The following is a 15,666-nucleotide window of genomic DNA, read 5'->3' on the forward strand; positions in this document are numbered from 1 at the left end:
AGGCAAAGGTTGCTTTTAAGGAGGATGATCCTAAATTAACCTAACACTAAATTATTAGACTTTTGGATAAATAAACTGACAAATTATTTTCAAGATATTCTAGTTTTGTTCTTGGATTAGGCAGCTTTCCTTATTTTATTTTTATCAAGGTCTTTGTCATTCCTTTGAATATGATTTATCAGATCAGATAATGGTCTTTTAGGTGGGTGACATGGAGTCACCTACCTTATAAAAGTGAAAAATGAAAACTTTTGCATGAATGTTTTGTTTGGAATATTGATCATAAAACTGTTTCATAGATAACAATAATAAAATCTTACATTTGAGGAGCATTTAAATTCAGAAAAGATTTTCATATACATTCTTATTTAATTCTCACATCAACTCTGAAGTAGATAAAAAGTCAGTAGCATTGTATATATTTTATAGAAGAAGAAACTAAAGCTAAGAGAGATTAAGTGACATATTGAAGAATGTGGAAACACCAAAGCTTGAATCCAAATTGATTGCAAGTTCAGTGTTCTTTCTGAACACAGAATCATACTTCCTTATCTAAAAGGAAAACAGTTTTCTAGAATTCTGTTTGAGTGATAAAAACCAGAATTGAAAAGGAACATACTGTGTGTGTCTATAGAATTAAGTATCTGTACACCTTGAATACAAAATACATCTGTTTGGTATAATATTGCTATCCATTTAAAATGTTCCAACCTAGATGAAGAAGCAAATTTTGAAGTCTCTGATTATTAAACTCAGCAAGGAGAACTCTATTATGACACAATTTACAAGTTTTGTGGCAGTTGAAAAAAGGGTAAGTATTGTTGTTAATAGGAAATTAAATTATTTTAATTGTCTTAAATAAGAAAATAAGCAAAACTTAGATCTATTAAACCATAGTTATTAAATTTATCATGAACTTTAAATATGTGGCCAAGTGAAAAAATTAAGTGACATTTTGCTGGAAAGATATTTTCTGGGATATTACAAAGCATAGATTTATTATTAAGTTATATAGCTATTATTTTATTAATAGTAAATTACAATACATCACATTCCCATAGTGTTTTCCAGCTTCCAAAGTACTTTCTTCAACACAATCTTTTGAGATAGTCTTTGCATAGCTGACTGCCTCAGCTTTGTGAGGCAGTCTAGAGTACTTGTCTAGAGTACTGTCTTTGAGCCTATATCATACTTAGAATATGATGGTCTGATGGGAAAATAGTATCTGAAGAATATTACCTTGATGGCAGGATTAATATTACCCACTGAGTAATGGGTATTGACGGATGGTAATTTTGTGGTAGCTGAACCAATGAACCTGTGCTGATTCTCAACGCATATACTTTCCCATAAAAATAGTATGCTTTGATTAGAACTCAACAAATACTTATGAAGCTCCTACTAAGTGCAAAACACTGTTAGGTTCTGCTGAATTTACTGTAGGGAAATTTTTGTCTAAAGAATTGATATGGGTAGTCCAAACTAAGACAACCCCTTTTCCTAGGTTGTTCAGTTGTTTTTCAGTCACATGAGACTCTTTGTGACCCCATTTGGGGTTATGTTGGCAGAGGTACTGGAGTGATTCGCCATTTTCTTCTCCAGATAAACAATGACAAATCTACCTTTCCTAGGTAAACAATGACAAATTCTTACTCTTTGACTCAACTTTTTCTTAACTCCAGGGAGATCATCAACTTGCATAATAACATTTCATGTATATGTTATAATACAATTGAACAGATTTTAGTTTTCTTTATAAAGTCTAATGTATATACTTTGAGAGCAGGGAAAATTTAATTTATCCTCTTTTTTAATCTTTTGCATCCCTAGCACCTATAGCATCAAATCACACAGTGGATCCCCCCGGACAAGAGTATCCCAAGTTAACTCACTCAAAACCATAACTCCCAAGCCCCCATTTGATAAGTTTACATTTATTAGTTAACCAGAAGATGCAATTCATTCAAAGCAAAAGCATCTAATGAAATAACATAGCTTTAAGAAAAATAGCAACTGCAATGACAATAATGATGATAATTATGAAAATAATAGCTGACATTTATATGTTAACTTATTACTTGTCAGGCAGTATACTAAATACTTTACAAATATTATCTCATTTGATCCTCCCAACAGCCCTAGGAGGTAAGTGGTGCTATTCTCCCCATTTTATAAATGAGAAACATGAGGTAGATAGCAATTAAGTGACTTGCCCAGGGTCACACAGGTAATAAGTATATGAGGCTTAATTTGAATTCAGATCTTCCCAGTCCCAAGCCCTTTGATGCTTTATCTATTGTGTCACCTAGCTGTCCTCTAATAAACCAGTTCCTCCATAAAATTAGAACACATTTCCCCTCAAATTCCAACACTAGTGGGAAATGTGGAACACATGGTCAGCACATACATAAAGAAGATGTGTGGGAGCTGTAGGGCCAACTATGTGTTATTTTTGCTAGTTCTACTCTACAGAGGAAGTGTGTAACCCCTACTGGGGCAGCTCTCCTTTGGCCTCACTGCATGACAGTGGCCTGCTGATCTCCTCATTACTATCAGGCACAGCTTCCTTGGTCCTGAGGCTGTGGAGTTCCTCTCTCCTAGTTTCTGACCAGAACTACAATCTCCATTGAGGTGCTCCCTCTTCTTCACAATAAGCAGTGTGGTTTCTTTGATCACCCCCTTCTCCTTAACACTCCTGGTTCTCCTTGTACCTGTCTGACCATTCCTTCTTAGTCTCTTTCTCTGGATCTTCTTTCAGGTCTTGCCCATTAATTATGAATGTCCACTAAGGCTCTGGCCTGGGCACTTTTCTCCCTCTACATTTTCAGTTTTTTATCTCATCATTTCCCTTGGCTTCAACTATCATTTCTATGCAGATGAGTCTCCAGTTTATATATCTGTCCTAACCTCTTTCCTGACCTCCAGTCCCACATCACCACCTGCCTATTAGAAATTTCAAACTGGATGTCACATAGACATCTTAAATTCATCATGTCCAAAACTGAACTCATTATTAATCCCCTCAGCCCTCCCCTCTGTCAACCTGAAAACTTGGTTAAAGAAAAGACATCAGGCTAAAGGCATGTGTTATTTATTAATTCATTCTCTTTTAAAGAAAACGGTACATGGTGCTATGGAGTCAGAAGTTATCTGACTGACTCAGTACAGAAATCGACTGGCTTAAACACATTTACTGTGAGAAAGGAACTCTCTTAGTTGCACAAATTGTAAATTTGGTAAGACAATTAACAAAGTAGTGTCAAGTGAGTTTTATAATCCCAAGCTGTGTGAATTTCCTCTCTGTAGTATATGTCGCCATGACATACAATAAGGAGAAAATCCTGTCATTCTGATGGCAGGCATCCTGTCATAAACAGGCCCTTGAAGTTGCTGACACAAGAAAGGGTATCTTAACAGAGTTGACAAAGTTGAAATTACAACCCAGGACATCTATGTTTTTCCTTATCACTAAGATTCCAGGAAATGGGTCTGGTAAGGAAGTTACTAAGTTACTAAGTTACCATTTGCTTTGCTGACATACCAAAAGGCATTCTCTGAGTTTACTTAAAATAACAAAGGAGACTATTAGGTCCAGGCTCTTCTTAATTCAAACTCTGTCCTTCACAAAATCTAAAATTTATATTAAAGGATTATCACCTCTTACTAACTGCTCCATTACTATGGAGGGTACTGTCATCCTTGCAGCCTAGGAGTCAACCTTAACTCCTCACTCTCTTACCTTCCTTATTCAATTAGTTGACAAATCCTGTTGTTTCTATCTTCACAACATCTCTCAATTACGTCCACTTCCCTTCTCTCACATTGTCACCACCCAGGGGGCACCTTCATCCCTTCACACCAAGACTATTGAAGTGGTCCCTCCTTACTTTAAGTTTCTCTCTGCTCCAGTTCATTTTCAACTCAGCTGTCAAAATGATCTTAAAGCTCAAGTGTAACCATGTCACCCCCCATTCAACCAACTTCAGTGTCTCCCTATTGTAAAATTGTAATTGTAAAAATTTAAAATTCTGTTTGTCTTTTAAAACCCTCCATAACCTGGATCCTCCCTACTTTTCCAGTCTTTTTACTTCTTATATCCCCACCTCCTACATAAATCTGTGATCTGGTCACACTGGACTCCTTGCTGTTCCTTGAACAAAACACTATATGTCCCAACTTTGGGCATTTTCTCTGTCTGTCTTCTATGCCTGGAACTTTCCCCTTTCTCATTTCTGCCTCCAAGCTTCCCTGGATTTCTTCAAGTCTCAGGTAAAATACTACTCTCTAAAAGAAATCTATCCTGTTCCTCCTTAATGCTAGTGCCTTCCCTCTGTTTATTATCTTCAGTTTCTCCTGTACACAGTTATTTACATGTTCTCTCCCCATTTATATTGTGAGCTCTGTGAGAGCAGGGACTGTCTTTTATTTTTTCTTTGGGTTCCCAGCACTTACTACACTGTCTGGCACATAGTAGGAGGTTAATAAGCACTTGTAGACTGACTGCCATTGTACTTTCTACTTAAATTCCAGAGGCTGTTGTGCTACAACTCTTTTTTTAAAAAGCAGAAGCTTGAACAAAACCATTCATTGGTTAAGAGAAAATCTCTCAATTGATGTTGCATTGAACCTTGATGGAAATGAGTATTTCCTCTCCAGAAGGAAATTCCTTGCCCCAGGTGCCAGGCTCTTTGAATCACAAAGCCATTGTTAGCCTACCTAACTAATGGCTTCAGGTTTAAGTCTATTTTTTCAAACTATATTTCCTAGTTACCAAGGGCAGTTTTTCTGCAAGAGGCTTCATTCTGACTTAGAGTAAGAAAGTTCATCTTACTCCATATTTAATTGCCAAATACTAAACTGCTTCTAGTCAGTTTCCCTTTAGATGGTACCCTTGTAGAAAATTTCCAGGAATTCTCTGAGTTTGGTAATGATGACCACCCCCACTCCCCAATTCCTCAATGCCAAATCAATTTTGCTCTTTCTTAAAAATGAATGTTAGAAGAAAAGACCACAAGGCAAGGTCTTCCCCTTGCCTAACCAAATTCCTGGCCTTTAATATGTACATGTGGCCAGCAAAAACTTATGTTGAATTGGACTGACTACAGTAAATTACATTTTGGTTATTTTCTTGATTTTTTTTTAAAGCTACCTAGTCATATAAATAGCTCATCCACTTTTGCAGCTGCTTAATCTTGTGGATTTATTTTGATTAACTTCATTTTAGAATGTGACATTTATTGACTTCATACTCTAATTCTAGAAGTATTCCCAATTTGGGACTTATTGTCTTCTGTGTTCTGACTATGAAATCTTGAAAGCTTTATTACAAAAATTAGTTCTAAACTCATTTGTTTTTCCTCAGGATGGCAATAAATCATTGGATCCCTATACTCCAAATATTTTGGAATTTATCACCACAGAAGACGTAGACTTTCTGCCATACATTGATTGGGAGGTGGAACAGCCGGAGTATGCAATGATGGAGGTAAGTCTTGTCGACCTGGAGGTTTGGTTGAAGGAGGCAAACAGGCTTGGTGATATGTAAATTCACATTGTTTATTCCCTTAAAGCTAGCAGATACATGATCATGGAGCCAGAAGGAAACCTCCGATTGCCTGATACAAGAATGAGCAGGCTTAAATCTGTTTTAGGACAATCCCAACTCAGGGTCTTTATGTCTCTCAAATTTGTGACCTCCATATATGTTTAATCATATTATGAGAAAGGAATTTTCTTAATTGGATGGGTGGTAAATACAATAAGATAAGAGAGTTGATAAAGTGTCAATTGAAATTATGACCTGGGATATCTGTGTTTTCTTTATCATTAACATGCCATAACATAGTGTGTGTCCACAAAATATTGAGATATGGAAAAAGTCCCATTACTCAAAATAGTGTCTTGTATTAAGGGTCTCATGAAAAATGCGAAGTCAGCCCCATCTGACTTTGTTGACACAGGAAGAGGTATTCTCTGAGTTTACTCAGAGAACAAAGAAACTGTTAGGTCCAGGCTCTTCTCCTGGTTGATTAATTCAGGCTCTGGCCCTGATTAAAGTCCAAAAATGATGTTAAATGATTATCATTTCCTCCTTTTGGTCAAAGGCAAGCCAAAGACTTCACCTTTAGACCAAGGAAAGTATGGAAAAACTTCTCTCTTCTTCAGGAGGGAAGTTCTAAAAATCCTTATCTAGGTAGATTTAGGTTTTTTCCCAACCACTTCCTGAAATTGTGACCACTAAAGTTAAGTTCAAATTCTGTGTCAGATGGAATCTGCCTCATGGGGAGATGGGAGAAGGAGATGCTCTTTCCCTGTGGCTGGATATCCTCAGAGATGGGCAGCCACTGCAGAGCAATTGCAAACAAGCAAAAGGAGCAGGCTGCAAGGGGGATCAAGCAAGGGAGCATAATAGGAATATAGAGCAACTAAGTAAAAAAATAAGCTAAAGCTACCAAAGATATAATCAACCAGTCCTGGATACGCAAGGGGCTCAGACAGGGAGGGAGCTGTTCTTCGTGCAGGTCTGGTCCAGACTCTTGGGAAAGCTGTCTACTTCTGATGTTGTCTTTTTCAGGGCTCTTGGAAATCATAGGGCAAGGTCTTCTATGGGCTCAGATGTCCACTCAGGAGCACAGGCAATAGATGTGACAGATGGATCTAACAATCCCTATGGTCAGACAGACCTGACAGGGGCTTCCAGAAAACATGATTTAGTAATTGAGAAGAAACAGCACAACATAGCTATCATGGCTAAAGGCACATAGAAATGATTTAGTTTCCCAGCCATGCAGGGCTAGGTTCAAACAATACAATAAAGTTTACTCACAGTTCACAAAATTGCACAATTATATTAGTAAGTCAGGCACAGATCAAACCACCCAGATGGTTCACAGTAGACTGGTCCCAAAAGAGGAATCTGCATGTCACCAAGATAACCAAGAAAACTTAAACATAAAACGTACAAATCAATGCAATCATTATTATCAATGTTAACTAATGTTGTTCCTTGTGTCCCAGTTACCTATTCCCATTGTCCATTTAAGCAGAACTTTTTGAATCCCAGATGTCTAATGTAGTTATCTGATCCCTAGACATCCTTTCTTTGACAATAGGTTTTATTCTTGGGACAGTTCAAAAAAGGGAGTTCTGCTTCTCTGGTTCAGATCTAGAAGTCCGCAGATACTTCTGACTTAGTGTAAATTAGTACAATCACTTTTCTGAAACTTCAGAGAATTTCCATTTACATATCATCTGATGTTTCTAGCCTTACCTAAATCCTGTATCTGGTATAAGAATCCTTTAATATGTGAGGGTCCCAACCATAAAATTAGCACATCTTCCTTTTAAAATTATTGGACAAATACTTTAATAAACAAAAAAATCTCACTTACTTTTACCACTATCTTATACAATTGTGGTTCAAAAATCCAAATTTGAAATCTTATTGCCAAAATATGATAAATTTTAGAAACCAATCATATGCATCTGTACATAATTCTTAGGGAAATCAATCTGATCCTGTTGCTTTTCCTCAAAATTTGCTGCCTATTTAATTAGAATCTATTACTTTATATCTTTGTCTCATTACTTTGTCTAATCATTTCCTCCTTTGGAGGATGTTATCTCTATATTATATTTATTTGGCTATGAATATATGTTAAAGCTGTAAGCTATTCATTCTTGCATCCTATTATAGTAACTAAGAGATGTTCCAATATCCATCTAATACTCAATAGATTTAGTATTGTAACTTCTTGATCATAGGAATTTGCTATGAAAGAAAAAGAGGGACAATATCTTAACAGAAGGAAAGGACTTCCTTAGTTCTGTTTGATTCCAGGAATGATTCATTTTCTGACAGCTAATCATATGATCATTAGGTGCTGAAAGCAGGGCTTACAAGTAATCAGGTGGGGAATTTTCCTTTTCAGAAATAAAATAGCAAAATTGGGAAATAGAGTTAGGAAGATCCTACCTAGGCTGTGTCCAAGATCATCTTCAAAACCTTCCCAGACATCCACCTTTAGCAGTTCTAAACCTGAAGTACATGTGAGTTGGCTTGATGATAATTTAGATAACTCTCCCTATAATCAGAGCTTAAAATAACAGTAAATTATAGTCCCATAAAGTCTTAAATAACAAATACATATTGACTGATATCCTTCAGATAGGGCCATCTCAAGTTTGATTGAGCTATTAATTATCACATTAAGTTACATAGTATTTCTGTCTTCTTAAAATACTTCCTCACACTCTCTCAATATACTTAAACCATCTGAAACTGACTCAGGGATATCCAGAACAACTATCTAGGGACAGGAGGGAGAGAGAATAGTATGCTTCAATCTGCATTCTGACTCCATAATTCTTCTTTCTTTCTTTCTTTATTTTAAAAATTTATTTATTTAACTTTTCAACATTCATTTCCACAAAATTTTGGGTCCCAAATTTTCTCCCCGTTTCTCCCCTCCCCCCGCACCAAAACACCGAGCATTCTAATTGCCCCTATCACCAATCTGCCCTCTCTTCTAACATCCTTCCCTTCCCTTATCCCCATCTTCTCTTTTGTCCTGTAGGGCAAGATAACTTTCTATACCCCATTACCTGTATTTCTATTTCCTAGTTACAAGAACAATACTCAACAGTTATTCCTAAAACTTTGAGTTCCAACTTCTCCCCATCACTCTCTCCCCACCCATTGCCTTTGGGAGGGCAGGCAATTCAATATAGGCCATATCTGTATAGTTTTGCAAATGACTTCCATAATAGTCGTGTTGTGTAAGACTAACTATAATTCCCTCCATCCTATCCTGCCCCCCATTGCTTCTATTCTCTCTTTTGATCCTGTCCCTCCCCAAGAGTGTTGACTTCAAATTGCTCTCTCCTCCCACTGCCCTCTCTTCCATCATGCCCCGCCCCTGCTTATCCCCTTCTCCCCCACTTTCCTATATTGTAAGACAGGTTTTCATACCAAAATGAGTGTGCATTTTATTCTGTCCTTTTGTCAAATGTGATGAGAGTAAGCTTCATGTTTTTTCTCTCACCTCCCCTCTTTTTCCCTCCACTGAAAAGTCTTGCCTCTTTTCTGAGAGTAATTTGCCTCATTCCATTTCTCCCTTTCTCCTCCCAATATATTTATCTCTCACCACTTAATTTCATTTTTTTAAGATATGATCCCATCCTATTCAATTCACCCTGTGCTCTCTGTCTCTCTCACTCTGTGTGTGTGTGTGTGTGTGTGTGTGTGTGTGTGTGTGTGTAATCCCACCAACTACACAGATACTGAAAAAAGTTTCATGAGTTACAAATATTGTCTTTCCATGTAGGAATGTAAATAGTTCAACTTTAGTAAGTCCTTTATGATTTCTCTTTGCTGTTTACCTTTTCATGCTTCTCTTGATTCTTGTGTTTCTTTTCAGCTCTGGTCTTTTCATCAAGAATGTTTGAAAGTCCTCTAATTCATTGAAAGATCATTTTTTCCCCAGAAGTATTATACTCAGTTTTTCTGGGTAGGTGATTCTTGGCTCCAGTTCTAGTTCCTTTGACCTCTGGAATATCATATTCCATGCCCTTAATGTAGAAGGTGCTAGATCTTGTGCCATCCTGATTGTATTTCCACAATACTCGAACTGCTTCTTTCCAGCTGCTTACAATATTTTCTCCCTGACCTGGGAACTCTGGAATTTTGCCACAATGTATCTAGGAGTTTCTCCCCTTGGATCTCTTTCAGGAGGTGATTGGCGGATTCCTTCAATATTTATTTTACCCCCTGGTTTTAGAACATCAGGGCAGCTTTCCTTGAAAATCTCATGAAAGATGATGTCTTTCCCTGATCATGGCTTTCAGGCAGTCCCATAATTTCTAAATTGTCTCTCCTGGATCCACCCTCCAGGTCAGCTGCCTTTCCAATGAGATACCTCACATCATCTTCCATTTTTTCACTCTTTTGGTTTTGTTTTGTGATTTCTTGGTTTCTCATAAAGTCATTAGCCTCGATCTGTTCCATTCTAATTTTTAAAGAACTATTTTCTTCAGTGAACTTTTGAATCTCCTTTTCCATTTGGCTAATTCTGCTTTTTAAAGCATTCTTCTCCTCATTGGCTTTTTGAACCTCTTTTGCCAATTGAGTTAGCCTATTTTTCAAGGTGTTATTTTCTTCAGCATTTTTTTGGGTCTCCTTTAGCAAGTTGTTGACTCATTTTTTATTATTTTCTAGCATCTCTCTCATTTCTCTTCCCAATTTTTCCTTTTTGAGCTCTTCCATGGCCTGACACCACTGAATATTTATTTTGGATGTTTGGGATACAGAAGCCTTGACTTTTATGTCTTTCCCTGATGGTAAGCATTGTTGTTCCTCATCAGAAAGGATGGGAGGAGATATCTGTTCACCAAGAAAGTAACCTTCTATGGTCTTATTTTTTTCCCTTTTTTTGGGCATTTTTCTAACCAGTTACTTGACTTTTGGGTCCTTTGTCAAGAGTAGAGTATACTCTGGGGACCTGTAAGATATCAATTCCTCCAAGGTGGTACAATCAAGCATGTACTGGTCTGGGTGCAGGGAAGGATTTTTGTGCCCAAAATCTTAGCAGAGTTTCCTCTCCACAGGCACCTGACCTCCAGTTCCACCAAGCTAGCACTAGTGGGAGTGGGAATTCAGTCAAGCTGTGGGGGCAGGGTCACCATTCAGTGCAAGACAAAAACCAGCTCCCTCAGTGCCCCCAGGGGTTTTTATGATCCAGCAATGGTCTCTGGCTGTTGTAGGGGCTGCAGTGAGATCTGCTGCTGCCTGCCCAATGTGGCCTCTGCAGCCGCTGCCTGAGGCTGGAGCTATGGGAAGGCCCTTCTCCCTTCCTGGCCAGCTGAAAAAACCCTGTCACTGACCTTTGGTGCCTGTGGGTTGAGGGATCTGCGACCCCGCTGCTGTTGTTGCTGCTGCTGCTGCCACTGGAGATTCTGCCCCTAAGGGCTGTTCGTGGCCACGACTGGGCTGGGCTCCACACTTGGCTCCGCCTCTGATGCAACTGACCTTTCCCGTGGGCCTTTCAGGTCACCCAGGGCTGGAAATCTCCTGCACTCTGTCGTTCTCCACTTCTGCTGCTCCAAAATTTGTTGAGAGGCCCTCTCTACAGGTATTTTATGGGCTGTGTGGGGAGAGCCTGCATTTTTTTGTCTTTCTACTCTGCCATCTTGACTCTGCCCCCCATAATTCTTTCTCTGGATGTAGATAGCATTTTCCATCATGAGTTCCTTGGAATTGTCTTAGATGATTATGTTGCTAAGAAGAGCTAAGTGTATCAGAGGTCATCTTCATACAATGTTCTCCTGGTTCTGCTGACTTCACTCAGCATCAGTTCATGTGAGTTTTTCCAGGTTTTTCTGAACTCTGCCTGTTCATCATTCCTTATAGAATAATAGCATTCCATTCCATTAATATATCACAATTTGTTCAGCCATTCCTCAATTGATGGGCATGTCCTCAATTTCTAATTCTTTGCCAACATAAAAAGAACTGCTATAAATATCTTTGTACATGTAGGTCCTTTTCCCTCTTGTATGATGTCTTTGGGATACAGACTTAGTAGTGTCATTGCTGAATCAAAGAGTATGCACAGTTATTTAATTTGATTTTAAAAAGAAAGAATAAAACCAAATTACTAGTATCAAAAATGAAAAAGATGAAGATACCACCAATGAAGATGAAATTAAGAGAAATTAGAAGAAACTACTTTGCTAATTACATGCCAATGAAACTGACAATCTTTATGAAATGAATAAGTATTTACAAAAATATAAATAGCCCACAGAAGAAGAAATAGAATACTTAAATAACTGTATCTCAGAAAAAGAAATTGAACAAGCCATAAATGAGCTTCCTATGAAATAGTTCCCAGGACCAGCTGGATTTACAAATGAATTCTACCAAATGTTTAATGAACAATTAGTTCCAATACTATGTAAACTATTGGGGAAAATGAGTAAAGGAGTCTTACCAAATTCCTTCTATGACACAAATGTGGTTTTGATACCTAACCCAAGGAGAGCAGAAACAGAGAAAGAAAACTTTAGACCTGGGTGGAGAACCTGTGGCCTCAGGGCCACCCCTGCTTTAGACTAATTTCCTTAATGAACAGTGACACAAAAATTTTAAATGAAATATTAGGAAAAAGACTACAGTAATATGTTGCAAAGATTATATAATATAACTAGCTTGGATTTACACCAAGAATGCAAGGCTGATTCAATATTAGGAAAACTGTAATAAAATATCAATAACAAAAGCAAAAAAAATTATGTTTCTATCCTCAGGTGATGAAAAAGATTTTGACAAAATACAACACACATTCTTATAAAAAATACTAGCAAGCATAGAAATAAATGGCTTTTCTCAAGATGATAAATAGTATTTATCTAAAACCAAGAGCAAGCATTATCTGTAATGGAGATAAACTAGAAGTCTTTTCAGTAAGATCAGGGGTGAAGCATAGATGTCCATTATCTTTTTTTTTAATTTTTTTTTTTTATTTTTAACACAGTTTATAACAGACAAAGCAATTCAAACTTTTGGTCAGGTGATACATCTTTTTAAAGCATTTACAATATGGACCACAAAAGAATTTTTTTTTTTAAACATAAGCCAACTGAGACACAGATCATATTTATGTTGCTAACTTCACAATCTCTTGATCTAATTGTCTCCTCAGTATTACTAAGAATAAAAAGACCCTAACTTAATGTTGTTGGTCTAAAGTCCTATGCCTACTAGCTTAATTTTAGGCAACCTCGGATGTTCCTCTACCCATAATCTATAATTGAATAGATCTGGTATTAAGCTTACAAACCTTTTGACTACAGGAAATTGCCACCAAGAGTAGGGACATTGCAGGGAAACAATATCTCCCCAACTTCATGTCTATTCCAGGCAGGAGTAGATTATCCACTTGTATTCAATCAAGCTTAAAGTCTGCCAGGTGTCATTGGGGAAATTGAGTCAGGAGAATCCCACCTCAGCCCATGCTGAATAGTTGCTCTCCCACTCTTCCCTTGAGATCACCTATGCAGTTCATACCAGCATCTCATGAGCATACTGGCATCATGTAATGGAGGCTCGGATCACCTTTCTTGCTTCCCATACCAGGAGTTAGTCTCAGAAGAATAGTTACTTAGTAGTCCCACATCATCTAAAAATGGCAAGTTCCTATAACCAGGTTTAAAATATGATTATAGTTTCACTTTGGCTAAGGAACATCTTTTAGGCAAGTCTTAAGTGGCTTACATGACTTTCTATACATGTTCTAGTTCCTGATTAAATGGCAATCATAAAATCAAATTTACCATTAAAACCTTGACTTTTCCATCAATGCCAAATTTTATCAGAGGTTACCTTCCTCTAAATAAATTTAGACTGAAATTCTTTTCTCCAAACTAAAGATGTCATTGATTTATTCTCAGTAATTAATTCAGTCTATTGTTTTAATACTAATTGCTTTTATCTCACTTTGTGACATGACCAATTTTTCTCCCCATCACCCCCCTCCCCCCACTTCCTAATACCTTGCATTCTGGTTGCTCCTTCCCTCAATGTACCCTCCCCTCCATCACACCCCACCCCTGTCCTATCCCCATCTTCCTTCTTTTCTTGCAGGGCAAGATAAATTTCCATACTCCTATCCCTGTAATTCTTATTTCCCGATTATATGCAGTAAAAATTCTCAACATTCGTTTCTACTACTTTGAATTCCAACTTCTCTCCCTCCAGCCCTCCCCAGTCCCACTGAGAAGGCAAGCAATTCAATACAGACTAAACATGTGTTGTTTTGCAAAAGACTTCCATAGTAATCATGTTGTGCAATACTAACTATGTTGCCCTCTGACCTACCCTATCCCCCTTATTTTTCCCCCTACAATTGACCTTGTCTCTTCTTGAAAGTGTTTATTTCTAGTGACTCCCTTCTCCCATTTGCCCTCCTTTCTAACATTCCCTTTGCTCCACTTGTTGCCTCCTCTCCTACTTTCCTGTGGTGTGATATAAATTTTCATATCAAATTTAGTGAGCATGTTATTCCTTCCTTCAGCCACATGTGGGGAGAGTAGCTTTATTTCCCCCCCTCCCCTTCTCCCTTATCTCCTCCATTGCATAAGATTTTTTCTTATCTCTTTTATGAGTTATAGCCTACCCCATTCCATTACTCCCTTTCTCTTCCCGGAATTTTCCTCCTTCACCCCTTAATTTTTGTTTTATTTTGTTTTATTTTATTTTTTGTGCGTGTATGTGGATATCATCTCTTCTGATATAACACACCCTGTACTCTCTATCTATCTATGTGTATGTGTGTGTGTGTGTACAATCTCTCCAACTACCCAAATACTGAGAAAAGATTCAAGAGTTAAAAAAATTTTCTTTCCATGTAGTAATATAAACAGTTCAGCTTTAGAGAGTCTTTTATGATTTTTCTCTTTTTTCTTTCTTTCTTCCCCTGTTTACCTTTTCATGCTTCTCTTGATTCTTGTCTTGGGAAGTCAAAATTCTAAATACAGATCTGGTCTTTTCCTCGCCATGAAATCTTCAAATTTGTCTCTATCACTGAATGTCCATTTTTTCCCTTGAAGTATTATATTCAGATATGCTGGGTAGGTGATTCTTGGCTTCAGTCCCAGTTCCTTTGACTTCTGAAATATCCTACTCTAAGCCTTTCGATCCCTTAATGTTGAAGCTGCCAGATCCTGTGTTATCCTGATTGTATTTCCACAGTACTCAAATTGTTTCTTTCTAGCTGCTTACAGTATTTTCTCCTTGATCTGAAAACTCTGAAATTTGGCCACAATATTCCTAGGAGTTTCTCTGATCGGGTTTCTTTCAGGGGGTGACCAATGAATTTTTTCAATATCCATTTTGCCCTCTGATTCTATTATATCAGGGCAGTTTTCCTTGATAATTTCATGGAAGGTAGTGTCTAGGCTCTTTATTTGATCATGGCTTTCAGGTAGCCCAATAATTTTTAAATTATTTCTCCTGGATCTATTTTCCAGGTCAGCTGTTTTTCCAATGAGTTCTTTCACATCATCTTTTATTTTTCTAAATTTTTGGTTTTGTTTACTAACTTCTTGGTTTAACTCATAGTCATTCTTTTCCCTGGACTCAGTTCTCTCTTTCATGAATTATTTTTTTCAGGGAGCTTTTGAACTTTCTCCTCCATTTGGCTAATTCTGCTTTTTAAAACCTCCTTCTCGTTGGTTTTTTGGACCTCTTTTTCCAATTGAGTTAGCCTCTTTTTAAAGCTGCTATTTTCCTCAGCATTTTTTTGGTTCTTCTTTAGTAAGCTGCTAACTTCCTGAGCCAAGTTTAAGTCCCCTTTGGAGGGAGGACCCTTGACTTCCTCTGGCAGTATGCCTTGTTCTTCCTCATCCAAAGGGATAGGGGGGACACCTGTTCCCCAAGAAAGTAACCTTCTATGGTCTTATTTTTTTTCTCCCTTTTCTGGGCATTTTCCCAGCCAGTTACTTGACTTCTGAGTTTCCTCTCCACACCCACCTTGCCTCCATATCTGCCCAGCCAGAGCTTGGGGGCTGAGATTCAAATGCTGCTTACCAGCCTCAGGGCTTTTGGTGGGAGTGGGGCCACTATTCAGTGTGAGATTAAGTTCAGGTGCTCAGGTTGGGGCAGGGCCA

General features: G+C 37.7%; 1 protein-coding gene across 5 annotated transcripts in view; it reads left to right on the forward strand.

Moving 5' to 3' along the window:
* The window catches only part of PARP4 (poly(ADP-ribose) polymerase family member 4), a 118,258-nt gene that overhangs the window by 89,272 nt on the left and 13,320 nt on the right, over positions 1-15,666 (forward strand). For all 5 annotated transcript variants that reach the window (XM_072611653.1, XM_072611652.1, XM_072611651.1 and 2 more), the window contains exons 29-30: positions 716-811; positions 5,363-5,485. In XM_072611653.1, coding sequence (XP_072467754.1) covers positions 716-811; positions 5,363-5,485 — 219 coding nt within the window. The remainder of the gene's footprint in view (positions 1-715; positions 812-5,362; positions 5,486-15,666) is intronic.

Source organism: Notamacropus eugenii, chromosome 5, assembly GCF_028372415.1.
Source record: "Notamacropus eugenii isolate mMacEug1 chromosome 5, mMacEug1.pri_v2, whole genome shotgun sequence".
Lineage (NCBI taxonomy): Eukaryota > Metazoa > Chordata > Mammalia > Diprotodontia > Macropodidae > Notamacropus > Notamacropus eugenii.